The following is an 11940-nucleotide window of genomic DNA, read 5'->3' as shown; positions in this document are numbered from 1 at the left end:
TGATAGTTCAAAGGCAGAGTGTAAACTGCAAGGTTAAAATTCCCATCAATCAGGCTCCACAAATAACCCGCACAAGCCATCTGTACACTTGATGCAAAAAGCTATCAACCCAGCTAAACAGAACACAATTGATGAGGAACTAGGTAAAATTATCGCAGAGAAAGCACCTCCAAGGGATCATTCCTCAAGATGGTGAAAGAAGAAGGTTACGATCCTTATCAAGTGTTTAATGCTGATGAAACCGGCCACTCCATTCCACCAAGCCATCAACGACCATCACAAAGGTAAATAAAACGACTTTATTATACCGTACAGTTTATTACTTTAATTATAATACCATCGCACCTTTATTATACATAAAATAAGATACATTTTGTGTCATCTTAAGGCATTGAAAATTAGAAAATGTTGTTTTATGGGTACCTGGGAACGGATTATTCCCATTTTAATGGTTTCCTATGGGAAATGAATTTTTGGGATACACACTTTTCACCTTACACACTCTGTCTGGGAACCAATTAAGTTTGTAAGCCAAGGTATCACCGTACAGTATTATTACCCTGGTTCGAGTACCCTTATGTAATGAGATGCGCAACAATAAGTGAAGACAACTTCTGACTTGGATCACTTCGTTCCAGGTGACCTCTGCTGAACCTTCAGATGGAACCTCAGCATCCTGCGCATTGCATGTGGTTCCCCAGTTGGGTTTAAGCATTTTACACCCACCTCTCTGGAATGGTAGCCTCTACCTGCAGTCCAACGACACTCGCGTTCTACTACACGTCCAGTCCCGCTACACCACAAGGGCATCTCAACGAGGAACTAATGGCACCGTTACCTTTCAACCAAACTGTCCTTCAAATCTTTTTGGCAGCCACAAGCTATGTCAACCAAGGACAGACGTCACAGAACCAAGTCAGTATGCAGTTCTGGATCTAAGCATAGTAGAGGAGAAGCAAGGTGGTCTGATTCGGGTGGAGCTACAAGCTTTTAATAATATGACGGAATCCATCTTGACTGTGATTGTTCACCTGGAAGAGCCACTGAGAGGTTTGGTGGTCCAGCCTTATCCTGCTCACAGGGTACTGATGGAGTCAGTTGTGGTGGGTTTTTATGCTTATCTATCTATTTATTCGAGTATAACGCGCAAAATTTTCGACCAAAAAAATAACTCAAAGTTCGCGTTATGAACGAGGCCATTGTTTTGATTCTGGAGCACGGCAGTGTGTGACCCTGTCAGATATGTTTGATCGGACACTGTGGACAAAGAACCCAGAAAGATTGTCTCTACTGCCGGCAGGAGACGCAGCCGTTCATGACAGACGCCTGAATTCTGCAGCCCTTTGCCACGCTATTTTTTGAGAGTATATGCAAATTTAAGTGATACAACAAGCAATAAAACATTGTCTCTTCCATAAAAATCCATAACCTGGCTAATGAGCTCTTCCTGTGAAGGAGTTTCAGCTCGTAAATTGCTTCGGTGATAAATGATTTTCCCAATTCGTAAATTCTGTCCAAGGCGGAGATCGCCTCGATCACAGGTGTCAAAGTCAAGGCCCGCGGGCCAAATCCGGCCCACCACATCATTTTTTTTCGGCCCGCGAAAGCAAATCAAACTTGTTAAATTCCATGATGATTGCTAAAATCTGAGGCAAAATTTCATATTTTTGGATGTCAACCACAATAAAAGTCATTATTCTTGAGTTATTCATTAATTTGCTGTGTGCTCTATATGTAATATTTGAGGGGATTTAAACATTCCAAATTCATAACGGCCCTCGAGAGGAAACCATAACTACAATGTGGCCCGCGGCAAAAAAATGACTTTGACACCCGTGACCTCGATGAAGATGACAGTTTAACTTGCTGTGTCTGTTGACCTCAGATTGACCCCAGGTTGTCTGTGCTTCAATTGTGTATTCGAGTAACACATGTTGACTAAGCATATAACAGCATGAAAATGGTGTCGGTTGTCCTTTAATGCTTTATCCCTTCCAGGAGGGGGCAGCATTTCCATAACAATGCTTGGTCTGTGCCGAGAAAAAGTGAAACAAAATGTTATATCGATTTTCAATTGAAAATTAGTATAGTAGTAAAATTTGTAAAATTAATATTATGTACGTGTGCGCGTTATACTTGAATACATACAGTAATTTTAATGGGTCTGTTTCTTTTTTTCCCCACTTTGCTTTTTTTTTCACGTCCCTTCTTATCTGTGTGTTAGAGTTACACGGCGTCCGTGCTTGAAGGCTCCAATCCCACCTTCAAATGGACTGTTGATGACAAGCCTTACTTTACGTATTACAACACGGCTCTCAATGTCATCTACCAGCATGCTGCAATCTACAAACTCACAGTGAGTTTTTGTCGGCATAAAGTTCAGCATAAATGATGCCTTGCACAACAAAACTTTATTCATTTGTGATACAAGAGCAAATGGGGCAATCAGAGCCATTCATAGAACATAATCAGGGTTTTTTTTTGGTAAAACCGCAAAACCCTTCACGGAATCGTCATGAAAGTTTAGGGTTTCATTTGGACCGTGCTTACAACAGACTTCTTAGGTTGTTACCACATAGGCTTGGTCATGCTAATGAGGTGATACCAGAGCGAATGGGGCAATCAGAGCGATTCATAGAATATCATCCGGCTTTTTGTAAAACAGCAAAACCCTTCATATTATTTGCGTATTCATATTTCATATCATTTGCTTTTTTGTTTTTTTTTGCTGGCTATCTATTTGCTATCCATTTGCTATCTATTAGCTATCTGTCTAGCTAGCTAGTTATGTCGCTGGCTATTTATTAGCTGTATGGCTATCTAGCTAGCTAGCTAACTGTCTAGCTGGCCTGTTCTTTCACTTTTTTATTACTTTATTATTATTTATAAATATTGTTTTTTTATTATTAGATTTTAACCTCATTGTCATCAAGATGTGAAAGAAAAGTGATGGTTTGAAAGGGGAGTAAAAGAAGCTATTTTCATAAAACAGCAAAACCCTTCACTAAATCGCCATGGTGGGGTGAGGTTCAATTTGGATCGTTCGTACAACAGACTTCTGAGGCAACATAGGCTTAGTTATGCTGATGAGGTGATACCTGATCAAATGAGGCAATCAGGCCAGTCGTAGACCCCATACTCAGGCAGGACAATAGAAGTAATCAGTGTAGTCGCAGGGAGTAGTCCTCTGCTTCCCCCAACCTGAGAGCAGGGACCAATCATAGCAGGGTCTGGCACCGCCACGTCTGGACAGCAGGGATGTATATAGGGCCAGAACTACCAGCAAAAAAAAATAGTTAGCTGACGAAGCCTCTTGGATAAGAAGCGAAACGTCCGACACCTTCAAAGAAGTACAGATGACGCCTGAAGAAACCTTCTCATCAATGACAGTAAAGATTACATCAGTCACACTGGCAAATATATCCCGACGTTCAATTCTAATTTCTGACATGTGCTTTGAGAAGATCCTATTCCACTTTCTGCTCACACCGTTATGATGCATATTCAAACTGGACTTCTTCTATCTCTTCCAGGTGACGGCTATGAACCATGTCAGCAGCCTCACCGAGCATTTCAATGTCACTGTGGACCACCTGCAGCCCATGACCAACCTCACCGTGGGGGGTGTTCCAGATGTGGTACCTCAAGGATCCACTCAAATACTCACTGCCTCTGTGCTCGTGGACATGTCTGTGTTGGCTACTTTCCGGTATGAACAGGGGGAAAATGTATAAACAAGTGTTTGTGTGTCTGTGAATGCTTTAGCTAACGAACTTTTCGCCTTACGAACGTTAAATTTGCGAGAATATAATCTTGGCATACAAACTATTTTTCGGGAAACACACGGAGCGCCACAATGAGTGATGTGTCGTTCGCGAACGAGCCGGTTCTTTGAGCTCCTGAAATGGCAGCCGGCTTTTTTAGTCCTCTCTTCCCCGCCCCCAGTCTTCGGTTAAAGCCGCACGTGATTGGTCAAGATCCGTGGTAGAGGAGGGATGAGACGCACGCAGCAGTGAGCATGGGGGGAGGGGTTACAGAAATAGAAACACACACACAAACACACACTAAAGGGAGACGACAGAGCCTAAAACAAACCCCAAAAAAAGTTTAAAAAAAAACAAAAGTGAAATGGTGAGAAAACAGTGAAATTTGGACTCGTTTCAACTTTATTGATAGTTCAAAGGCAGACTGCAAGGTTAAAATATCCCATCAATCAGGCTCCACAAATAACCCGCACAAGCCATCTGTATAATTTGAAGAGAACATACAAGGGAAAGTTTCTAGTGTGTCTTCCTGCATCTGTTGCTGTTGCAATATCACAACTTCTAAGATGTACAACCCAGAGCTCCTTGAAACACTTTATGCAAAAAGCTATCCATTCCATCAAGCCATCAACGACCATCACAAAGGTAAATAAAACGATTTTATTATACAGTACAGTTTATTTCTTTAATTACAACACCATATCAGATTTATTAGACATAAAATAAGGTATATTGTGTGTAGTTTTAGGGCTTATTTAGTTGAAAATTATGTTTTATGGGGACCTGGGAACGGATTATTCTCATTTTAATGGTTTCCTATGGGAAATTAATGTTTGGAATACACACTTTTTGCCTTACACGCACTTTCTGGGAACCAATTAAGTTTGTAAGCCTAGCGTGTGCATGTGTGTGTGTATGTGTGTATATACAGTAAAGTCTCGTTATATCGATATCGGATATATCGATAGTCCCGGTTATATCGATATTTTTTCGGACTCCCTTGAATATCGATATAACGAGACTTTACTGTATATGTATATTTTTTTACACTGCTCATTTTCCACGGCTCTTTTCCTCCTTGCTCTTTTTTTCTGCCATTTCTCCCAACTTTAGCTTTATAACCATGTGGTTAGAGGCGATTGCTGCTGACTCTAATTTTCCCTTCGACTGCTCTTTTCCCTCCCTCACAGTTTCCCTGCTTTCGTCCACATTAACTTTCCTCCTGCTTCACATAACCGCCGTCCTCATTGTGGGCTTGTCTTTGTCTTTGCCTCCCACCATTCTGACCAGTCTCGGTCCAATGAGACTTATTGAATTTCCACTCCTTCGCTCTCCATTGCCTTGTCAGAAGCATTTGCAATTTCCAGTCAGCATGTGTGTGTTTGTATGCCTAGTCTCGTGAGGACCGCTAACATTTTATATCGTGCGTAATTAGGATATTTTTGACAAGTGAGGACCTTTTGGCCGGCCCTCACAAGTTTTTCCTTCTAAAGGTTTCTAGAGGGTCTATAGATGCATTTCAAAGAGGTCCTCACAAATTCACCCACAATGATTTTTGGTGTGTATTTTCATTTCACTTGGATACACACACTTTTACTCACTGCGTGTTTGTTTATGTGTGCGTGGTTAATGAGAGGAAAAAGATCATACCACCAAAAAGTAAAACGATATTTTAACCAAATTCACAACAGGGGTGAGGACTTTGAATGTACCCATTCAGAAACCCCACTCCTGTTGTTATTTCAGTTTCAAGTCCACTTTTAATTTCTTTGTTTTTAAAGAAGTTGAAGTGGTTATTGAATAATACGACATAAAAGTTGCATGCCCCGGGCATCCGGGCAGACGTTATTTCAGACACTGTTAATAAGTTTCATCTTTCCCCCTTTCTCAGATGGTCTTTTAGTGATGGGGGATATGTGGAATTTGAATTTAAGCCTCCCTACGCACCATTCCTTATCCACCCAGGCTCCCCCAATCAAGTCCTCCTAAGCAACAATGTTACGTACACCTACTCCCAACCAGGTATCCCTTCGTCAATCTTGAGGATTAAAGTTGTACTCCTTGAAGCCTTTGATTGATAATCAAATCCATATTTCGTCAATTCTTCTGATTTTGTCTCTCCAGGAATCTACACTGCAATGGTCTCAGTGTCCAATCGTTATGAGAACAAAAGTCAGAGTATAAACATGAGTGTCTACAGCATCCTCACTCGGGTGGATATACAAACGGAGCCCGCACTTCTCCTTGCTAGCAAATCAGCAGATTTTGAAGCTCACCCATTGCCATCACCCTACGGCATTCACTACCAATGGAACTTTGGGGACGATACAGTTCAGTCCCAAGGTCGCCGAGTAGCACACGCGTACACACGCAGCGGCGCATTTAACGTATGCGTGTCTGTAAATAACACCATTAGCTTCACCGCCGCCTGCGCTGAGGTGTTCGTATTTGAAGAGATTGAGGAGTTAACAGCCGAAAGCTCCTCTCCCTCAGAACTTCACAGTCCTACTGTGGTGAAAGCACGTCTTGCGGCAGGTAATAATATCACGTGGACATTCTCTATGGGCGACGGCAGCAGTTACACCACGTCTGAACCCCACGTGTCACACAGCTACGCTCAAGATGGCAACTACACGGTCAACGTGACTGCTGCAAATGCTGTGAGCTCTGGCTGGACACTGCTTACAGTCCAGGTCTTTGTGTTCCGGGTAATGGGAATAGAGCCTTCCGGATGTGTCCAAGAAAGAACCCCGATCAACTTTGATACATGGGTGTCTGGCAATGTCTCAGCTAGCCTCTACGAATGGAGCTTTGGAGATGGAAGTCCTAATGAGACCCACCACGGCAAGCCCAGAGTCTCACACAGCTACAAAACCAGCGGGAACTATCAACTTTCTCTTAATATTTCGAGTGGAATCAACAAGGCTTCCAAGGCGCGATTCTTTAAATGGGTGTGTGTAGAGCCAGCCTTAACTAGCGTCAATCTAACCCTGGAGAAAACACACTATGCTGTCGGAGAAGAGATTCGGTTGCAGGTCAGAGCCGAGCCAGAGTATAGCTACAGCTATCAGTGGAACTTGGGTACAGTTGAACAACCTCTGCTGACTCATAGCTCCGACAATGTACTAACAACATATAAAAATCCTGGTCGTTACATAGTGACAGCGACCGTCTCCAATAACATCTCCACAAGCAATTCCAGTGTTCTGGTTGAGGTTCAGATGACCATCGGGCCAATTCTCATTCTCCATAATGGCACTAAGCACAATCACCTGATACTTAAGGAGCCCTATTTTTTCACAACGCCTGTCTCATCGCCTGATGTGACCCATACATGGAACTTTGGAGACGGGAACCTCTTTGAGGGTCGCAGTGTTCCCTACACCTTCAACTTCTCTGGAAACTACAACATCACGCTGACAGCCACCAACTTGGTCAGCAAGAATCACAGTATTCTACCTGTTGTTGTCCTCTCGCCAATTCGCGGCTTAACTGTCAACTCCAGCCTGATCAATGTTCCTCTGAATGCCTCAGTCCACTTTGAGGCACATCTCGTGGAGGGAGATGATGTCCATTTTTCCTGGATCTTGTGCGACCGCTGCACCTCCATTCCGGGGACCCACACCATGTTCTATACCTTCCGTTCCGTCGGCACTTTTAACATCATCGTGACGGCAGAAAACGACCTAGGGACGGCCCAAGCTAGTATCTTCCTGTTTGTCCAACGTGAATTAGAGGGTCTCCATATTTTACCCAAAGTTGATATGGGAGTCGGTGGAGACACAGGAGTGGACGGTTGTTGCTTTGCTACAAATCGTGTTCTGCACTTTCAAGCTGGTTTAAAAGAAGGAACCAACATGACTTTTACCTGGAACATCATCAGTCAGCTAGATCCCGTGAGCTCAAGATTCAACATCAGTGGCAAGAGTGTAGAGGTCAATTTCTCTACTCCGGGGCCGTGTGTTATATTTCTTCGAGCAGCTAACCTTCTGGGCCAGCTCTCTGTCAACAGAACCGTCCACTTCTTAGAACCAGCTGGAGGCGTATATCTTCAGATCACCAACAACCCCGTTGCTGTCAATGCTCAAACAAATCTATCCGTTTCCACTTTGGAGGGCTCAGACCTGCAATATCGCTGGTTTGTCAATGGAAATAGCCTGAAGTGGACTGAGCCATGGTTTACTCACACGTTCCCGAATCCTGGACTATATTTAGTTACCGTGGAAGTCTTCAATGAAGTTAGCTCTGAGCTGGTGTCCGAGAGAATCGATGTCCAGGAAGTCATCTCTGGGCTTGGTTTCACAGCACTGGAAGTGACTGAGCAGAGTTACACGGCAACGGGGGTCCCTGTCGTACTCCACGGGGAAGTGGCAAGAGGGACCAATGTGACATGGACATGGATCCTTGATGGAAAACCAGAAACAGGACAGAACACATCAGTAGTGTTCCAGGAACCAAAAACAGCCATTGTTACCCTGAATGCCACCAATGATATCAGCGAGCAAATGATTTCAAAGGAGTTCTTTGTTCAGGACAAGATTCAGGGCTTGGAGTTGCGGGCAAGTAAAAAGATTGCGGTGGTCGGCGAGAGGGTTGAGTTCACCATTTCGATGGCAGCAGGCTCGGATGTTCATCTCATCCTGAGCATCAGCGGAGATGCCACCGTTACCCCGCAACTCAACCAAACCTATGTGCACGCATTCACCAGGGTAGACACCTACATGGTCAACCTCACCGCTCACAATCAGGTAAGAGCAACTCAATCAAAGACTAAATGGGCCCACGGCAAGAATCTTCTCTGATTCCATTCTTCTGATCCAGATAGGTTCTAACAGACTTTTTAGGAGCACATTTAAAAGTTGGCCACACATGAGAATAGTCCCTTATGTCCCCTTTTTTACTTACTCAGGTAAGTTTCAAGAGGCGACACCTCCAGGTTGAGGTGATGGAGCCAGTACGTGGATTATCCATCCAAGGAAGCTGTGCGGCAATCCCTGTTGGAGTGAAGAGATTATTTTCCGCCAGTATCATGACGGGTAAACCTGTTAGTTTTCTCTGGACTTTTGACCTGCACCACCTCCACAAGACATCACATATCGGCAAAGAGGTAAAAAAAAAATGGTTTCATCTACGTTTTCATGATGAAAATGATGATGATGATCGTGCCAGCACACCTTGTGATCTTTGATTTCAACAAACTTGTGATTTTTCGCACCATCCAGGTGGCCTACATACCAGAAGAAGCGGGTTTATTGACCATTTACCTGAAGGCCTTCAACGCATTGCATGCCCAGAACATCACTAAACACATCCTTGTGCAGAACCTGTTGATGGCAGCAGTTCTCTATGCAACACCTCAAGATACTTTGGTCAATAAAACTGTCACTCTGGTGGCTTCTGTCTCGCCAAAATCCAATCCCCTGGAGTGCTTCTGGGACTTTAATGACGGCTCTTCCCCAGTTCACACCAACACCACAACCGTGGGCCATGACTACAAGAACCCAGGAAACTACGTGGTCCAAGTATGTCTTGTGAAATGGATGATTATATGTGTAGCTTTTTGACTCACCAGATGTTTTTTTCCCTCTGCCAGGTGAACTGTAGTAATCTGGTGAGCTGGGTTTTGGCCCAGGTTGAAGTCAACATCAGTGTTCTGGAATGTGAGGAACCAGAGGTCCAAATCATTCAAGCTCCCCGCCTTGCCATCTGGAGATCCCAGCCCACTTTTGTCGAAGCCACTGTGGACATGAAAGGCTGTATGATCTATGGAGCACAGTATTTGTGGCAAGTGGTCACAACTTCATCCTGTGATATTAGTGACCACCATCGTCCCTCCGGCGTCTTGACTGAACCCTTTCAGCCATCCCATGATAGAAAAATCTCCCTTCCAGTGGAGGTGGATATGCGACGGCTACAATTGTCATTACCCAAGATGGCGCTGGCTGCGGGCAACTACACTTTGATGTTTTCTTTGTCATATGAAGGCGTACCGTTGAGGAAAGCAGCATGTTTGCAACTTAGCGTTATGGCTGCCAGGTTAGAGAAAACATGTTTGAAGCCAGTCATGTGTGAAGTGTATAAATGAAATGAAAGTAGGCCATACAGCGATGAGAAGGTTTCTTCAGCCGTCATCTGTACTTCTTTGAAGGTGTCGGACGTTTCGCTTCTTATCCAAGAGGCTTCGTCAGCAAACTAAAATCTTTTGCTGGTAGTTTCGGTCCTATATATCCCTACTGTCCAAACGTGCCAGACTCTGCTATGATTGGTCCTTATTGTCCTGGCTGATTACTTCTATTGTCCTGCCTGAGTATAATGTCTACGACTGGCCTGATTGCCCCATTTGCTCTGGTATCACCTCATCAGCTTAACTAAGCCTATGTTGCTTAAGAAGTCTGTTTTACGAACGATCCAAATTGAACCTCACCCCACCATGGCGAGTTAGTGAAGGGTTTCACTAAATCAAGGTATTTGTGCTAGCTATTTGAGTCAAGAAACATATTATCTATCTCGTTAGCTAGTTATCTATTAGCAATCTAGCATTCTATACGCTAGCTAGCTAGTTTTTTTATCTATTTGAGTTACTTGAGAGTGACTTTGAGAGTTTTGAAAGGCACTTAGAAATCAGATGTATTATTATGATTATTATTATTATAATTATTGTTGTAGAAACGATTCAAATTGAACCTCACCCCACCATGGCGATTTAGTGAAGGGTTTTATGAAAATAGCTTCTTTTACTCCCCTTTCAAGCCATCTATTTTCTTTTGAGAAGATTTTAACCTCATTGTCGTCAAATGAGTGGTTGCTAGCTTTTAGGTACATATGTACTGCCGATTGAGGCCCACTAGTATTATCTGTGCCATGTTGATAGTTTTTTTTGGAGAATTTGTTTAGTCTCCCCCTATGTATTGCGAAACTACCAGCAAAAGATTTTAGTTCGCTGATGAAGCCTCTTGGATAAGAAGCGAAACGTCCAACACCTTCAAAGAAGTACAGATGACGGCTGAAGAAACCTTTTCATCGAGAGTTCTCAGTCAGCAATATTGCCTTCTGGCATTTAACTCTGATATTTAGTCAAATCTGATGACGCTAATCTGAGGAATGAAAGTACTGAAGAAAGCATGCCGTTTTCTATCATTTTGGTCTCCCCCACTCTTCTCTTCCAGGCTAATGCCCATCATAGAGGGTGGCACCTACAGAGTGTGGTCAAGAACGCAGGACCTTCAACTCAGTGCAGAGCAGTCTTACGATCCCAATATGGACCCTGAAAGCCAGTCACTACTCCACTACCATTGGGATTGCCAAAGCACATCAAAGGTGATATTAGAAATGCAAAAGATCATAACCTTCTGTATATTGACTTTAATCCCACGCGAAGGGAGTTCCTCAGAAAAATATCTATGTGGAGCTTTGTATACAGTGATGCCTGGATTACAAACTTAATTGGTTCCCAGACAGTGTGTGTAAGGCAAAGTGTGTATCCCAAAAAAATATTTCCCATAGGAAACCATTAAAATGAGAATAATCCGTTCCCAAGTCCCCATAAAGCATCATTTTCTAATTTTCTAAGCCTTAAAACTACACAAAATATACCCCATTTTATGTATAATAAATGTGCTATGGTATTATAATTAAATAAATAAACTGTACTGTATAATAAAGTCGTTTTATTTACCTTTGTAATGGCCGTTGATGGCTTGATGGAATGGAGTGGCCGGTTTCATCAGCATTAAACACTTGATGAGGAACGTAGCCTTCTTCTTTCACCATCTTGAGGACTGATCCCTTGTAGGTTCTTTCTCTGCGATCATTCTACATTGTTCCTCATCAATTGTGCTCTGTTTAGCTGGGTTGATAGCTTTTTGCATCAAGTGTACAGATGGCTTTGATAGTTCAAAGGCAGAGTGTAGACTGCAAGGTTAAAATTCCCATCAATCAGGCTGCACAAATAAAACCGTACAAGCCTTGGAACGGATTATTCTCATTTTAATGGTTTCCTATGGGGGATTAATTTTTGGGCTACACACTTTTCGCCTTACACACTCTGTCTGGGAACCAATGAAGTTTGTAAGCCAAGGTATCATTGTACATAGAACCATTACATGTAGTTTGTCAGAGTTTTTCTGGAAACTGAACTCCGCTTCCACCCCCAAATCTTTTTCTGCAAGGGTCCAGA

General features: G+C 43.1%; 1 protein-coding gene across 2 annotated transcripts in view; it reads left to right on the top strand.

The window, feature by feature from the left end:
- pkd1a (polycystic kidney disease 1a) overlaps positions 1 to 11940 on the top strand; it is a 66715-nt gene that overhangs the window by 20915 nt on the left and 33860 nt on the right. For both annotated transcript variants that reach the window (XM_089007347.1, XM_089007346.1), the window contains exons 15-24: positions 639 to 1103; positions 2225 to 2356; positions 3534 to 3709; positions 5656 to 5786; positions 5889 to 8512; positions 8674 to 8871; positions 8987 to 9286; positions 9358 to 9800; positions 10931 to 11081; positions 11933 to 11940. The exon at positions 11933 to 11940 is cut by the window's right edge and continues 145 nt beyond it. In XM_089007347.1, coding sequence (XP_088863473.1) covers positions 639 to 1103; positions 2225 to 2356; positions 3534 to 3709; positions 5656 to 5786; positions 5889 to 8512; positions 8674 to 8871; positions 8987 to 9286; positions 9358 to 9800; positions 10931 to 11081; positions 11933 to 11940 — 4628 coding nt within the window. The remainder of the gene's footprint in view (positions 1 to 638; positions 1104 to 2224; positions 2357 to 3533; positions 3710 to 5655; positions 5787 to 5888; positions 8513 to 8673; positions 8872 to 8986; positions 9287 to 9357; positions 9801 to 10930; positions 11082 to 11932) is intronic.

The sequence above is a fragment of the Hippocampus bargibanti genome, linkage group LG10 (genome assembly GCF_051943395.1).
Source record: "Hippocampus bargibanti isolate YZ-2025 linkage group LG10, ASM5194339v1, whole genome shotgun sequence".
Lineage (NCBI taxonomy): Eukaryota > Metazoa > Chordata > Actinopteri > Syngnathiformes > Syngnathidae > Hippocampus > Hippocampus bargibanti.
Note: the sequence above shows the minus strand (reverse complement) of the source record. Positions and strands in the feature narration are given on the sequence as shown.